The sequence below is a fragment of the Anser anser genome, assembly GCF_964211835.1.
Source record: "Anser anser genome assembly, chromosome: W".
NCBI classification, from domain to species: domain Eukaryota; kingdom Metazoa; phylum Chordata; class Aves; order Anseriformes; family Anatidae; genus Anser; species Anser anser.
Genome location: NC_139731.1, coordinates 6,177,659 through 6,192,021, shown reverse-complemented (window position 1 = coordinate 6,192,021; position 14,363 = coordinate 6,177,659). Strand labels below are relative to the sequence as shown.

Here is a 14,363-nt window from a genome sequence, read left to right as displayed (position 1 = left end):
ACTTGGTCAGGTGGATACTGCTTCCTAAGCAGTCCTCCATCCTCAAAGAGGAGGTCACAGTAGCACGGAGTGACACGAAGTCTATTTGGAGGCCAGTCCAGGGCCAGGAGTACACACCGGGTCCAATCCTGTTTCAACTTCTTCATTAATGATCTGGACGATTGGACAGAGTGCACCATCAGCATTTTTGCAGACAACACAACACTATGAGAGTGGCTGAGGATCATGCTGCCATCCAGAGGGACCTGGACAGGCTGGAGAAATGGGCTGACAGGAACTCATGCACTTCGACAAGAAGTGCCAAGTCCTGCACCTGGGGAGGAATGACCCCATGCACCAGTACACGCTGGGGGTCACCCAGCTGGAAGGCAGCTCGGAAGAAAAGGCCCAGGGAGTCCTGTTGGACACCAAGTTGAATGTGAACCAGCAATGTGCCCTTGACACTAAAAAGGCTAATGGTATCCTGCGCTGCATTAGGCAAAGTATTGCCAGCAAGTCACAGGAGGTGATCCTTCCCCTCTACTTAGTGCTGGTGTGCCCACACCTGGAGTCCTGTATCCAGTTCTGGGCTCCTCAGTGCAAGAGAGGCATGGACATACCAGAAAGACTCCAGCAAAGATGATTAATGACGATGATTAAGGGACTGGAGCACCTATCCTATGAGGGGAGTCTGAGAGAGTTGGGACTGTTCAGCCTAGAGAAGAGAAGGCTCAGGGAGGATCTTATCAATGTGTATAAATACCTGAAGGGAGGATGCGAATAATCATAGAATGATAGAATATCTCGAGTTGGAAGGGACCCAAAAGGATCATTGAGTCCAACCCCTGGGTCCCCAAAGGACCACCCAAATATCAGACAGTATGTCCGAGAGCATTATCCAAACACTTCTTGAACTCTGGCAGGCTCAGTGCCATGACCACTTCCCTGGGGAGCCTGTTCCAATGCCCGACTACCCTCTCAGTGAAGAACCTTTTCCTAATATACAACCAGCCCTGACACAGCTTCAAGCCGTTTCCTCAGGTCCTATCCCTGGTCACCAGAGAGAAGAGATCAGCACCTGCCCCTCCGCTCCCCCTTGTGAAGAAGCTGTAGACCACCATGAGTTTTCCCCTCAGTCTCCTCTTCTCCAGGCTGAACAATCTAAGTGACCTCAGCCTCTCCTCATACGTCTTGCCCTCTAGACTCTGCACCATCTTCATAGAACTCCTTTGGACACTCTCTAATGGTTTTATGTCCTTCTTATATTGTGGCGCCCAAAACTGTATGCAGTACTCAAGGTGAGGCCGCACCAGCACAGAGTAGGATGGGACAATCACTTCTCTCAACTGGCTAGCAAGGCTGTGCTTGATGCACCCCAGGATATGGTTGGCCCTTTTGGCTGCCAGGGCACACTGTTGACTCATATTCAACTCACCATCAATCAGAAACCCCAGATCTCTTTCTATGGGGCTGTTCTCCAGCCTTTCATCCCCCAGTTTGTATGCATAGCCAGGGTTGCCCTGTTTTTTCAGTAACTCCCAGAATAATCTTCTCCATAATTTTCCAGGTACGGAAGTGAGACTGACAGGCCTGTAATTACCAGGGTCTTCTTTCTTGCCCTTCTTGAAAATCAGAACAACGTTTGCCAGCTTCCATTCAACTGGGGCCTCTCCAGATTCCCAAGACTGTTGAAAAATAATTGAGAGAGGTTTTGCGATGACATCAGACAGCTCTTTGAGTACCCTGGGATGAATCCCATTGGGCCCCAGAGACTTGTATACATCCAGCTGGAGCAGTAAATCCCGCACAGGTTCAGGGTTGGCTGGGATTTTATCGTTCCCATAGTCACGGTCCTCCAACTCAGGGTAACTGGGGTCCCAGGGCCCATCATCAGCATTGAAGACAGAGACGAAGAAGGCATTAAATGTCTCTGCTTTGCCTACGTCCCTATTTGTGAGGCGACCATCCTCATCAAGTAACGGAACGATGTTTTCTCTGGTCCTCCTTTTCCTGTTAACAGTATTTAAAAAAAAATTATTCTCCCCACAGCACTGGCTAGCTTCAACTCTAATTGAGCTTCGGCCACACAAATTTTCTCCCTACAATGGCAAACAGCATGTCTGTAGTTCTCCCATGTTGCCTGACCTCACTTCCGGTGGCCATACGCTTTCTTTTTCCACCTAAGTTCTAGAAGAAGATCCCTGCTCAGCCAAGATGACCTTCTGCCCCACCTGCTTGACTTCCGACATTTTGGAATTGCCTGTTCCTGTGCTTTTAGGAGGCAGTGCTTAAAGACTGACCAGTACTGATGGAGCTCGATGTCTTCAAAAGCAGTTTCCCAGGGGACCTTACTAACTAGTTCCCCGAGCGCTGTGAAGTCTGCTCTCCCCATATCCAGGGTTGAAGTTTTGGTGCAGTTTTCCTCCTATGACTAAAGATTTTCAACTCGACCTCTTCATGCTTACTATGGCCAAGACAGCCACCAATCACCACTTCACCCACGAGACCCTCCCTGTTTACAAGCAACAAGTCTAGGAGGGCTCCTTTCCTAGTCGGCTCGTTCAGTACCAGTACCAAGAAGTTATCATCAACGTGTTTTAGGAATCTCCTGGACCTGTTGGTATCAAGTATATTCCCAGTTGACATCTGGCAGATTGAAGTCCCCCATAAGGACAAGGGCAGCTGATCTAGAAGTAGTTCTCAGTTCCTTAATGAATAATTCATCAGTGTCATCATCCTGTCCAGGTGGTCTATAGTATACTCCCACAGCAACATCCACTTTATTTGCTTGTTTTTAATCCTTACCTAGAGGCTCTCATCCTCATCATCGCCAACTGTAAGCTCTGTATAGTCCCGCCCCTGCATTACATACAGTGCCACCCCCCTGCCTCATCTGTTCTGCCTATCCTTTCTGAAGAGCCTATAACCATCCATCGTAACATACCAGTCACAGGACTCTTCCCACCAGGTTTCTCTTATGCCAATGATGTCATAGCTCTGGGACTGAGCCAAGGCTTCTAGCTCCTCTTGCTTGTTCCTCATGCTGTGTGCATTAGCGTAGAGACATTTCAAATGTGCTTCAGCATACCCAGCACCTTGTGGAGCAGACTAAAGGATCTTGCTAGCATGCAGTTCCTCAAATTCTGGCATGCCATCCCGTAGCTTATCACCAGCGAGCCTGTTTTTATCCATTATACCCTTCAACTCTAGTGTAAAGCTCTTTCAATCAGCCCTGCTAACTCTTGAGTAAAAATCCTTTTCCCTTTTTGAGAAAGGTGCATCCCATCACATGCCAGCAGGTCTGGTGTCGTGTAGACCATCCCATGATCAAAAAAAAAAAACAAATTCTGCCTGTGACACCAGCCTTGGAGACAGGTTTTGATAAGGTGGGTCTGCATGTTTCTTCTAGTATCGTTCCCTGCAACTAGAAGGATAGAAGAAAACACTACCTGTGCTCCTGATCCCTTAAACGATCATCCCCAGGCCCTGAAGTCTCTTTTGATGGCCCTTGGACTTCTTGTCTCAACTTCATTGCTGCCTACATGAAAAAACAATAATGGATAATAATCCGAGGGCTGTACCAGGCTAGGAAGTTTTCTTGTAACACTTTTAACACGGGCACCAGAGAGGCAGCAAACTTCTATAAGAGGTGAGTTTGGTTGGCACATTGGGCCGTCTGTTCCCCTCAGAAGGCTGTCACCTATGACAATAACCCATCTTTTCTTTCTTAATGGAGGCCCTGAGCAACCTATTCTAGGTGACCCTGATTTGAGCAGAGGGGTTGGAGTAGATGATCTCAAGAGGTCCCTTCCAACCTAAACAATTCTGTGATCAGTGTTGCAAAGTCCAGCTGGGTTCCAGTAACTAATGGGGTCCTTCAGGGATTAGTACTGGGACCAGTATTGTTTAAGGTCTTCATCATTGACCTGGATGGTGGATCAGAGTGCACTCTCAGGAAGTTTGCAGATGACACCTTATTGGCGGAGAGTGCTCAGTATGCTGGAGGTTAGACGGACCTGGAAAGGATGGAGAAATGAGCTGATGGGATCCTCATGAAGTTTAACAATGATAAATGCCAAGTCTTGCAGTTGCAATGAAATAACCCCATGCAACACTACAGGCTGGGAGGCTAACTGTCTATAAAGCAACTTTGCAGAGAAGGACCTGGGGGTCCTGCTGGACAGAAAAATGAAGTTTGTCTCTTTTTTAGATTTGTGTGTCTGCCACCATACATTCTTCTTTCCACCCACTGGTCCTTCCAGGAAAAAAAAAAAAAAAGGGGGGGGAGTGATCCTTCCCCTTTGTTTATCACTGGTAAGACTGTACCTGAAATCCTCCGCCTGGGCCCTCTGTTCCTCTCTACTACAATTACCCTTCTTTCTTTTCGGAGGCAGTCTTGAGGCGTGGTGTCGACTGCCTCTTCTGATGTGACCTCATAGGCGGGCCTTCCACCACATCCTCACCTACCTCTCCTTCGAGATCCAGGGCCTCAAACCTATTACAGAGGGGCACCTGGGGAAGCGAGGTAGGTAGGGAGGGTGGTTGCCTGCGACCCTGAACTGGGACTTGCTTCTAAACCTCCTCGTCTTTTTGATCCCCTCCCTCTGCCCAATAGCAACGGGGCAGGGGCTCCACCTCACTCTGGGGGGCATCCCCCCAGCGCCCTTCCCTCTGGCACACCAGGGAGTTACTCCACCAGTCAGTCTCCTGCTCACACACCCTGATGCTCCTTAGTCTCTTTACTCCTTAGTCTCCTTAGTCTCTTTACTTGGACTATTTCTTCTTAGATACAGTGAAAAATCACTTAAAGATAATATGTGATTTCCCTTGTCTTGTTTTTTCTTCTTCATTATTGTAGCAACATTCATTCTCCACCAAGATTTCACAGCAGTAAGAACAATCCTACTTTCTTTTAGCTAAACACGTTCTTATATATTGATTATTGATACTGTCTTTGAACACGGCACATTGCATTTTGTTCTTCAAAACTGAGGTAAACAGCATAATGGCAATGGTTCAGGGTACTTCGTGCTTACTTAAGGAAACAGCAGTATTTCAGTAATTGCTGTTTCCTACCTGGTTTTGCTCTTTGAAAGAAAAAGCATTTAGGCAAAATTGAAGGGTGAAAATTCATGATAGAAGTTTTCAGTGGATAGGAAACAATTGTTGCAATTGCCAATATATCTGTAGGAATGCCCAAAACAATTTTCACTAATAGTTATAGATTTCTTGAAAGGGTCTTAGTTGAAATGGTCAATTGTGCTTGTTAAATCAAAACCTAAATAATAATTCAGGTTGGAAGGGACCTCAGGAGGTCTCCAGTCCAACCTTCTGCTCAAAGATGGTCAATGCTGAATTCAGACCAGATTGCTCAGAACTTTATCCATTTGGGTCTTGTAAATGTCCAGGGACAGAGACTACACAAAACTCTCTGGACAACCTGTTGCACTGCTTAACTGTCCTCACCATGAAAAAAATTCTTCTTTCAAGTCAGTACCTCTCTTGTTTCAATTTATGCCTGGTGTGTATCACCCCTCCTGCCATGTATCGTTGTGAAGAGTCTTATTTCATCTTCTTGATGACCTTGTAGGTATTGAAAGGCTGCTATTAGGCTCCACAAAACTTTCTCACGCTCAGGCTGAACAAGCCTAGTTCTCTCAGCCTCTCCTCATAGGGGGTGTGCTCCAGCTACCTGATCATGTCGATGGCCCTCTGCTGAACTTGCTCCAGTTTATCAACATCCTTCTTTGTATTGGGAGGGATCCAAACCTAGATTGGATAAGTCTCTGAGCCAATAAATGCAGCAGATCTCAGTATGGAATATTTAAATACTGAGGATACAAGCAGTTTCAAGAGAGTTAACTTGCTACCTTTTTCACTGTATTTTTGTTCTTTAATGTTTAGGTGCCTTGACCCAAGCCATTCGCAATTTTGCAAAAAGCCTTGAAGGTTGGCTTTCCAGTGCCATGAACAATATTCCACAGAGAATGATAGAAACCAAGGTAAACAAAGCTTACTGCACTTTTCATTACTTTATGCAAATGTACACTGTCATTTAAAATCTAAAAGTAGCAACATTTTAACTTCTATGCTAAGTGTCATTTAAGTTGAATTTCAAACATAAAACACAGGATTTGAAATCATTTTCTTTCGCATAAAAAAAAAAGAATAGGAAAAACTGTATTCGTTGTATTATATGTGAATTGCAACATCTGAGAGCTGATCTGAGATAAATGGATTTTTTTCATAGGTTGCCACTGTAAGTGCCTTTGCCCAGACTCTGCGAAGATACACATCTCTTAATCACCTGGCTCAGGCAGCTCGGGCTGTGCTTCAGAACACTTCTCAGATCAACCAGATGCTCAGTGATCTCAACCGTGTTGATTTTGCCAATGTCCAGGTAAACTCTGGCTTTAAACAACAGACTTTTTAAAAAATGTATTTCCCCCAATTTTTTTTTTGTTTTTTCTATTTCTTATTATTCCATCAATAAAGCAAAGTGAGAACATTTTCCTGATTTTTGTATATGCAGTGATTCAGTTGAAACTTACCAACTTACACTTTAGCCTTAAATAGAAGCTCAGAGCCATTATCTGTTTCCATTGTCTCTGAAGACTTCTTAGCTTTCAGACCATACATTCTGCCAATTTTCATTTGGTGCAAATGAAAGTATAGAGTATATGTGCTCTTAGAATGGACATCATGAATGATGCATAAATATGAAAACTTGGACAATAGCATAGCTTCTGATCTTCCATAAAAAAATATTAATTGAGCAGCACTATTTCTAGTAGAGATTGTTTCATTAAATTAATTTTTATTTCAAAGGCGATGTCATTAATATACTTTCTTCAATTCTTTGTGTTTAAATTTCCCACCTTTCCTAAGTAACTGGTTAGTACTAGTTTCCAGTAATCTGTAAAAGATGAACTTATTATTTTTCATTAGGTTTAAAAAAAGGTTTCCCTTTTACCTCTTTCTTCCTCCATGCAGTGGGGTTCCTGCATCGAGGAAACCCCAGGGAGTGGAGAGAGCCATGGGAATGGAGAGAGCTGCCAGGAGCTGGCAGCCCTCACAAGAGCAGCTGGCGAGGCTTGGGCAGGGCCAGGAGCAGCGGTGGCCACCCCACCCCCACCCCCCCACAAGTACAAAGGCAACCCCTAGGGAGCATGAGTGACCAGGAGTGCGGCAATCAAGGTGTGGTGTGTCAGCCACGGTGTGGTGTGGCACCACAGTTTGCATGGCAGTTTGTGCGGGAGCTTTGCCAGCTCCATCAGGGAGTGATGGTATCCACCCAGCACACGGCCTCTCTAAGCTCTGCACTCACCACAACTGACGCAGCTTCCCAGACAGAGCTTTGGTGGGATGAAGGGATGAAAGACACGGACTCCCAATGGCTCTTGAACAGGAGACGTTTATTACAATTTTTCTCCACTACATATACTTTCCCCATAGTCCCAAACGCTGTTCACGCGCCTGAATCTATCATACAATTGGTCAGAGACCCTCAGACACGCACCTCAAGCCAGCCAGCAACTGGCCACTGCGCAAAGCTCATCTTTAACACTGCAGCCAAGTTATTTATCTCAACCTTGCTCAAGTTTTTGTTTTTACCACTTACTTCCTCATTATCTTTAGTTCAGGGACGTGTCAAACAGCGCAAGGCTACTTGCAAATTCCTTCCCCTCAATTCCCCCTTTTTTATTTTCAGCCAACCAAACGCTTTTTATAGATTTTTCTATCAAAGAACAGACATTGCAATAAGCAAGGTACAATAAGGAACAGAGTGAAAATCACAAGCAGAATTACGATTGCCATCTTGACTAATTCCCTTAACCAACCCACGATACCTAGGTCGCTTAGCCACATATCAAGTCCTAACGAGCTTGTTTTTAACTTCCCTGTTAGTTCCTTGAGTTGCTTAATTTGTCGGTAAACCGTCTGAGGATTATCAGAAAGATTTATGCAACGCATACCTTCAAATTCTTCACAACCATGCCCTTGTGTTAGAAGCAAAAAATCAATAGCAGCTTGATTTTGTAAAGTAGCATGCCTAATAGAATCTACATCAGTCAACAAGCCACTAAGCGCTAGGGATGTTGCTTCGCAGGAATGCTGCGTCTCACTCACACAGCACAATCACGCAATCACGCAAAGAGGCCCCTTGCACTTCTCATTCATACCACAAGAATATATCACTTAAAACAATAACCAAACTTGTTTGTATCATCTCCGGCCGTGTTCCTCGTGGAGTAACTCGCTTCACAACAATACTTTGTCTCAAACACATACACTTACACAAATGCTTTCAACATGAGATACCCAGACATCTACAAATAAGACATGCAATTATTAACACTCCAATTAATATCCCTCCAGCAGCTGCAAATATTACCCAGGTAACCTTGTCACAATTGTGAGAGGCCTGCTTACCCTTCTCCTGCTTCTTATACAGTCATTAGCAGGTCCGTCCTGTCTCCCAAAACTGGGATGCAGCGATAACCTCGGATTTGCTCAATCTACTCCCAGGATCACTAGCAGCTGCTCTATCAGTCAGCAAATCCCCTTGGCCACTCTGTCGGTCAGCCTGTAGGGTATCCTCCTCCCTTACGGGGACTGTGCTGCATGCCAGACGTCTCTGTGCGATTTACCAGCTGCCCCGGCCACGCATACAACTTACAGGCCCTTCCTGTACTGTAAAACATACTGTTTATCTGCGGCTTCAGGAGGTCCTTGCCTACTCCCGCGGTGAGCAGCTGAGAGTGGAGGCTCCTCCAAGGAAAATACTCAGGGTGCACCTAGGGGCATCCGCTCCACAGTCGATCCCACAGCCAAGCAGAGGGACTCCTGGTGCAAGGAATGATGCTATTATAGATTTGTCAGCTTGCCAGAAATCAAGCTCATCATTGCAGCCTTCTGCATAGGCCTCTATGCTATGTTTCCGCCTCTTGTAAATTCTGGTAATGTTTACAATCATCAGTATATTGACTGTTAATAAGGTGAGATGTCCAATGGTACATGGACCTCCCGTTATATGAGATGGAATGCCCTGCCGTGCCCGATCACCACAAATCAAAAAAAAATCCTGAGGGCAATGCCAACGGGGCATTTGTGGAACGTGATTTGTTGTTGGACGTATAATTACACCAAAGAGATGCATTGCGATAAAGAGCAGGTGTGGTGTTGACGATTTGTTTCATGGTTTCGTTTTTGCCTGTGTAATTGAACCTTACACATGCTGTTGCTGTTACACTTCCCAGGATATCTAATTCCTGTGGCTCTAGGGGCGCTTGCGGTAAGTAGACAGTCCACCCATCCTAGTTGTCTACCGCGGCACTCGCATTCTTTATTGCCAATTGTTCTCCACTGCCCGTCTGGCTGCTTATTTCAGTCCAATCATTGTTATCTCCCGGGATCCCCAACAGACATGTCGTAAACGGGTCATTAGCAGTAGCCAGGGACAGGCACATCGCTTCTTGTCCTGTCATGTAGGCAAGGGTGACCTGGATGTTGCAGCATAGTTGGATGGAGACCCAGGGCCTGCAATAACCGATGACAGCGGCGAATGTGAGGAGGAGGCCAACCATGGCCTTACCCCCCTTGCTGGTACCCATCTTGGTCCGTGACCTGTGGAGCCACAAGCATACCCTCGACCCCAAGTTATTAGAGGCTGGGGTCCCTCCCAAAGACCTGTATTTAATTTTTTTTACCATTACTAAAGCCTGCTCTGATTGTGGCACCTGTGACAGCACGGATTTCATATTTTTGTAATGTTTTACTATGGGCGGTACCTCTTTGTGAGGAAAGGGTAATGATAGGTGATTCATTACGTAAAGTGCCTTTCCCAACCTGTTCTCTGCTGTTTCCTGGGTGTCTCCCCCTTTTTGTTTATTTGGCAGTGTTTTCAAGGTGCGATGTGTGCGCTCAACAATGGCTTGACCCGTGGGGGAATGAGGAATGCCTGTGATGTGTCGGATACCCCAAGTTCGAAAAAAGGTTTGAAGGGAGTGACTAGTGTAGGCAGGGCCACTGTCGGTTTTTATTTCCTTTGGGATGCCTAGCGCCACGAAAGCAACACAGAAGTGAGCCTGGACATGGCGACTAGTTTCACCCACCGCAACTGCCGCCCAAATAGCATGAGAGAAAGTATCTACCGATACGTGAACATATTTCAAGCGACCAAATTCTGGAATACGCGTTACGTCGGTCTGCCATAAGTGTAAGGACCGTAGACCTCTATGGTTTACCATTAAAGACGGGGTCGAAACATGTTGTTGACAGTCAGGACATGTTTGGACAATCAATTTGGCATCAGTGATCGATATAGTGAATTGTTTCACCAAGACTTTGGCGGATTGATGGAAAAAGGCATGGGATAACCGAGCTTGCTCCAGCACCTTAGGTACCGGGGCAGTCAGGGTCATATTAGTTAGCTGGTCAGCGCGTGCGTTACCCTCTGCAAAAATACTGGGTAACATAGTGTGGCTCCGCATGTGAATAATACAATACAGGTACACTTGCTGCTCTACCAAAAATAACAGCTCCTTAAATTTTAGAAACAAGTTTTCCTTTGGGATATGTCTCAAATGTGCCCTCTCAATGTGCTGAGCGACACCTACAGCATATTGCGAGTCCGATACAATATTCAAAGGTACTGTTGGCCAGCGCTTGAAAGCCATTATAATAGCATGTAATTCAACTATCTGTGGGGAACCTTGGATCCGCTCAACTTGGTGTTGCCACTTTCCACCTTCTTCCCAAGTTACTACAGCTTTGCCTGTTTTCCGGCCCCATCTGTAAAGACTGTCCGCCCATTCATTGGTTGCCGTTGGCACAACGGCCGCTCTTCAATTTTTATATTATTATAAAAGGACAACATTTTATGAGGTGGATGGTGGGTATCAACCTGTCCGTCGAATCCCGTCAACGCTATTTGGAGCTCTAAACTATTCTGCAAGCACCAGGTGACATAGTCTTTTACTACGGGAATTATAATCAGATTGGGCTCTTCTCCCGCTAATTCAACTAATCTCTCACGTCCTTTCTTTATTAGGACGGCGAACATTTCCACTCGCGTTGCAATAGTTTTTGAGGGTTGATGGGGTAAAAAGACCCATTCCAGAACCACTAAGGGGTCCTTACAGGAGGGGTCCCATTGCCCAATAATAGCCACTGGTGGTTGTTCTTGATTACAAATATATAATTGAAGGGAGAGGTTCTCAGTATGGCGGTGGCATTGCTGTGCCGAGATTCTTTCGTTAACCATTTGCAATGCTTTATGAGCCTCCTCATTCCATTGCCTTGGGGCATTAATATCAGTGTCTCCCTTTAATAATTCAAATAGAGGCGCCAATATCGAATTGACTATCCCACACTGTACTCTAATCCAGTTTATATTCCCTAGTAATTTCTGTACATCGTTCAGTATCTTAACATCTGCATTACTGGATATCTGCTGTGGTTGAATGGTTTGCTGTAAAATCTTCCACCCCAGATACTTCCAAGGTGCTTGGGTCTGCACCTTTTCAGGTGCAATTTGGAGTCCTGTTGTCTGTAACACTTGTTTTAAGGCAGGCAGTGCCTCTTGGACCTTATCACCAGATGGTCCAGCTAGTAGGATATCGTCCATGTAGTGGTATATATATATATCTCTGGGAAGCATTGGCATACTGGTTGGATAGCTTTTGCAACAGAGGTTTGACACATAGTTGGGGAGTTTTTCATGCCCTGTGGTAGTACAGTCCAATGATATTGGTCCATAGGCTCCTTCCTATTGATCTTTGGTACCGAGAAGGCAAAACAAGGAGCGTCGTCAGGATGCAAAGGAATTGTGAAAAAACAATCTTTCAAGTCCATAACAACGATGTCCCAATTACGGGGTATCATTGTAGGTGAGGGTAATCCTGGCTGCAAGAAGCCCATGTCCTCGATCACTGCGTTGATTCGTCGCAAATCATGCAGTAATCTCCATTTCCCACTCTTCTTCTTGATGACAAACATTGGTAAATTCCATGGGCTGTTTGTCGGAACAATATGTCCTTGTTGGAGTTGTTCTTGAACCAACTCCTGCAGCGCCACGACCTTATCTCTTGTGAGCAGCCATTGATCCACCCATACCGGTGATTCCCTTTTCCATGTGAGACGGAGTGTCAGTCGCTCATCAGTGGCCGCTACAGAACATTTTCAGAGGAGGAGATGGTGAACTTACATCGTCCCATCACATTTCACCCCATCAGGCTGATGGGGATATTAGCAATGTAAGGGCATACTGCGCACGTTGTACCTTCTTGGGTTTTTATAGTAAGCATCGTGGCACTCTGAAAGGTGTTTGACATTCCTCCCACTCCAACCAATCTGCCTGTGGGAGTTGTCATGGGCCAAGCAGAGGGCCAGTCTTTAATGGCAATGATGGTAATGTCCGCTCCAGTGTCCACCAGCATCTTGCATTGACTGGAGGGTGGGTGCTCAGAGTTATTCCAAAGGGTAACAGTAAGCGTTGGCCGATGCTGAGCTATGTCAGTGGCCCAAAACACCTCAGGGAATCCGGTTGACCCGAATCCTGCTGCTCCCCTGATAGCGTCCACAGCCCTTGGTACTACTGCTCGGAAAAGAATCAATTTAGCAATTCTGGTTCCCTTTGGCATTGACAATGGTGGAGACGGTGTCCAAGCCATAGCTTGGATTTGTCCATTATAGTCGTCATCAATTATCCCCGGCAAAACAAACAATCCGGTCAAAGTTGTACTTGATCGTCCTAGCAGCAATGCACTACAGCCATTCCCAATTGGCCCTTTGACGTTCAATGGAATTTTATGAACGTGAGTACCCCACAAGGTGGCGTCTGGTACTGTGGAGACATCCACTCCGGCACTCCCTCTGGTTCTGGCAGAGAGGGTGTCCACGGTGGTAACCGTGGCAGCGGGGCTGCAGGTGGCGCTGGACCCTGCGTCAGCATTACATTTGGAGCCCTCCCTTGTGGAAGGTTCCTCCTTTGACCGGGAAGGGGGATGGTTGTGTCGTCGCGCGGCCCCAGCCCGCGCTCCTCTTCCCGTTTCCCTGCCGCGGCAGCGAAGGCTGTCCTTCCGCGTTGTATCGAGAGCGGCACTGGCTCGTCCCACATCTGGGACATAAAGCGGGCGGAACTGCCGGTGAGTTGCCCCCTTGCCCCTGCCAGGGGCATGCGAAGACTAGGTGGCTTGGGTCTCCACACCAATAACATTTTTTCTGACCCTTGGGGTCCTGACTGATGGTTAGTGCTGTTGCAAAAGCAGATGCCAGCGATTCGGTATGATGTTCAATAGAACCCACTCGGTTACACACCTCTGTCATCTGAACTAGTGTTGTATTCACGGGCAGAGCCTGTAGCACCTTTTTACAGTTGGCATTTGCATTTTCCACCACTAGCTTTTGTAGCAAGGCATCTTTTGCTTCCTGATTGTCAATCTGCTTATCTAGTGCATCGCGAAGCCGATCTATAAACTGCATGTACGGTTCAGACACCCCTTGCTGGACCTTTGTAAAGGACAGTGCGGGCTTTCCAGTCTCTGGAATTCTTAACATTGTCTGGAGAGCTAGGGTCACAGTCAGCCGGAGGATGTCTGGATCTAGATGTGCCTGAAGGCGTGGATCCCCTATCGGGTCTGTACCCATCAGTTGAGGTATACCGGCTCCGAGAAGTGGATCCCCCAGCTGCCTTTTAAATTTTGGAGCACTGCATGTTCACACAAATCTCTCCATTTATGTTCCCATAATATTTTTGTGATGATATTCTTTTATTTTAATTTTAATATTTTTATATTAATATTTAATATTTTTATATAAAATATTTAAATTTTTTTTGTGATGATATTTTTAATATTTGTCGTATGTCAAAGGGGGTTAAAAGCTGTCCTGTCATGACATTCTCCAGCAGGGACTGCGTATACCGGGCCAATAACCCATAAGTGGTCACCATCTTATGCAGTTCTTTAATAAGATCCCACTGGAAGAGGTTCCAGTCATTTTGCCCGCGATCCCAAACTTGGACTGGAAAAACAAGCCCTGCGCCCCCCTCCCCCCCCCCCCCTTCCTTTACTGCTTCTCTCTGAAGTTGTTTCCAACAATCTTGGGGGTCAAAGGGATCCCCCGCGGGCAGTGCCGCTGGCCTTGTGGGCGGCGGCGATGGCGGCACTGACGGCCACTGAGATATTGTCTCCGCCTCTGTTCCCAAGTCTGTCAGGTTTACTTTCTCTGGCGGTACGCAGTCACCGCTTTTTATTTCACCCACCTGCGTAGCCTGAGCGGTCACTGTCTGCGCCCTTTTTTCCGCTTGCCGTGATCTCAATGTCTCAGTTACTAAGCGCCAGGTCGTCATCACCTCAGCAACTCTTGTATCTCCCCACGAG

General features: G+C 46.3%; 1 protein-coding gene and 1 pseudogene across 17 annotated transcripts in view; one reads left to right on the top strand and one right to left on the bottom strand.

The window, feature by feature from the left end:
- LOC310888710 (arrestin domain-containing protein 3-like) overlaps positions 1 to 14,363 on the bottom strand; it is a 494,161-nt pseudogene that overhangs the window by 391,964 nt on the left and 87,834 nt on the right. The window lies entirely within an intron of this gene.
- LOC310888706 (transcription factor RFX3-like) overlaps positions 1 to 14,363 on the top strand; it is a 258,874-nt gene that overhangs the window by 225,922 nt on the left and 18,589 nt on the right. For all 16 annotated transcript variants that reach the window (XM_083815661.1, XM_083815657.1, XM_083815658.1 and 13 more), the window contains 2 exons: positions 5,884 to 5,981; positions 6,230 to 6,379. In XM_083815661.1, the coding sequence (XP_083671787.1) occupies positions 5,884 to 5,981; positions 6,230 to 6,379 (248 nt within the window). The remainder of the gene's footprint in view (positions 1 to 5,883; positions 5,982 to 6,229; positions 6,380 to 14,363) is intronic.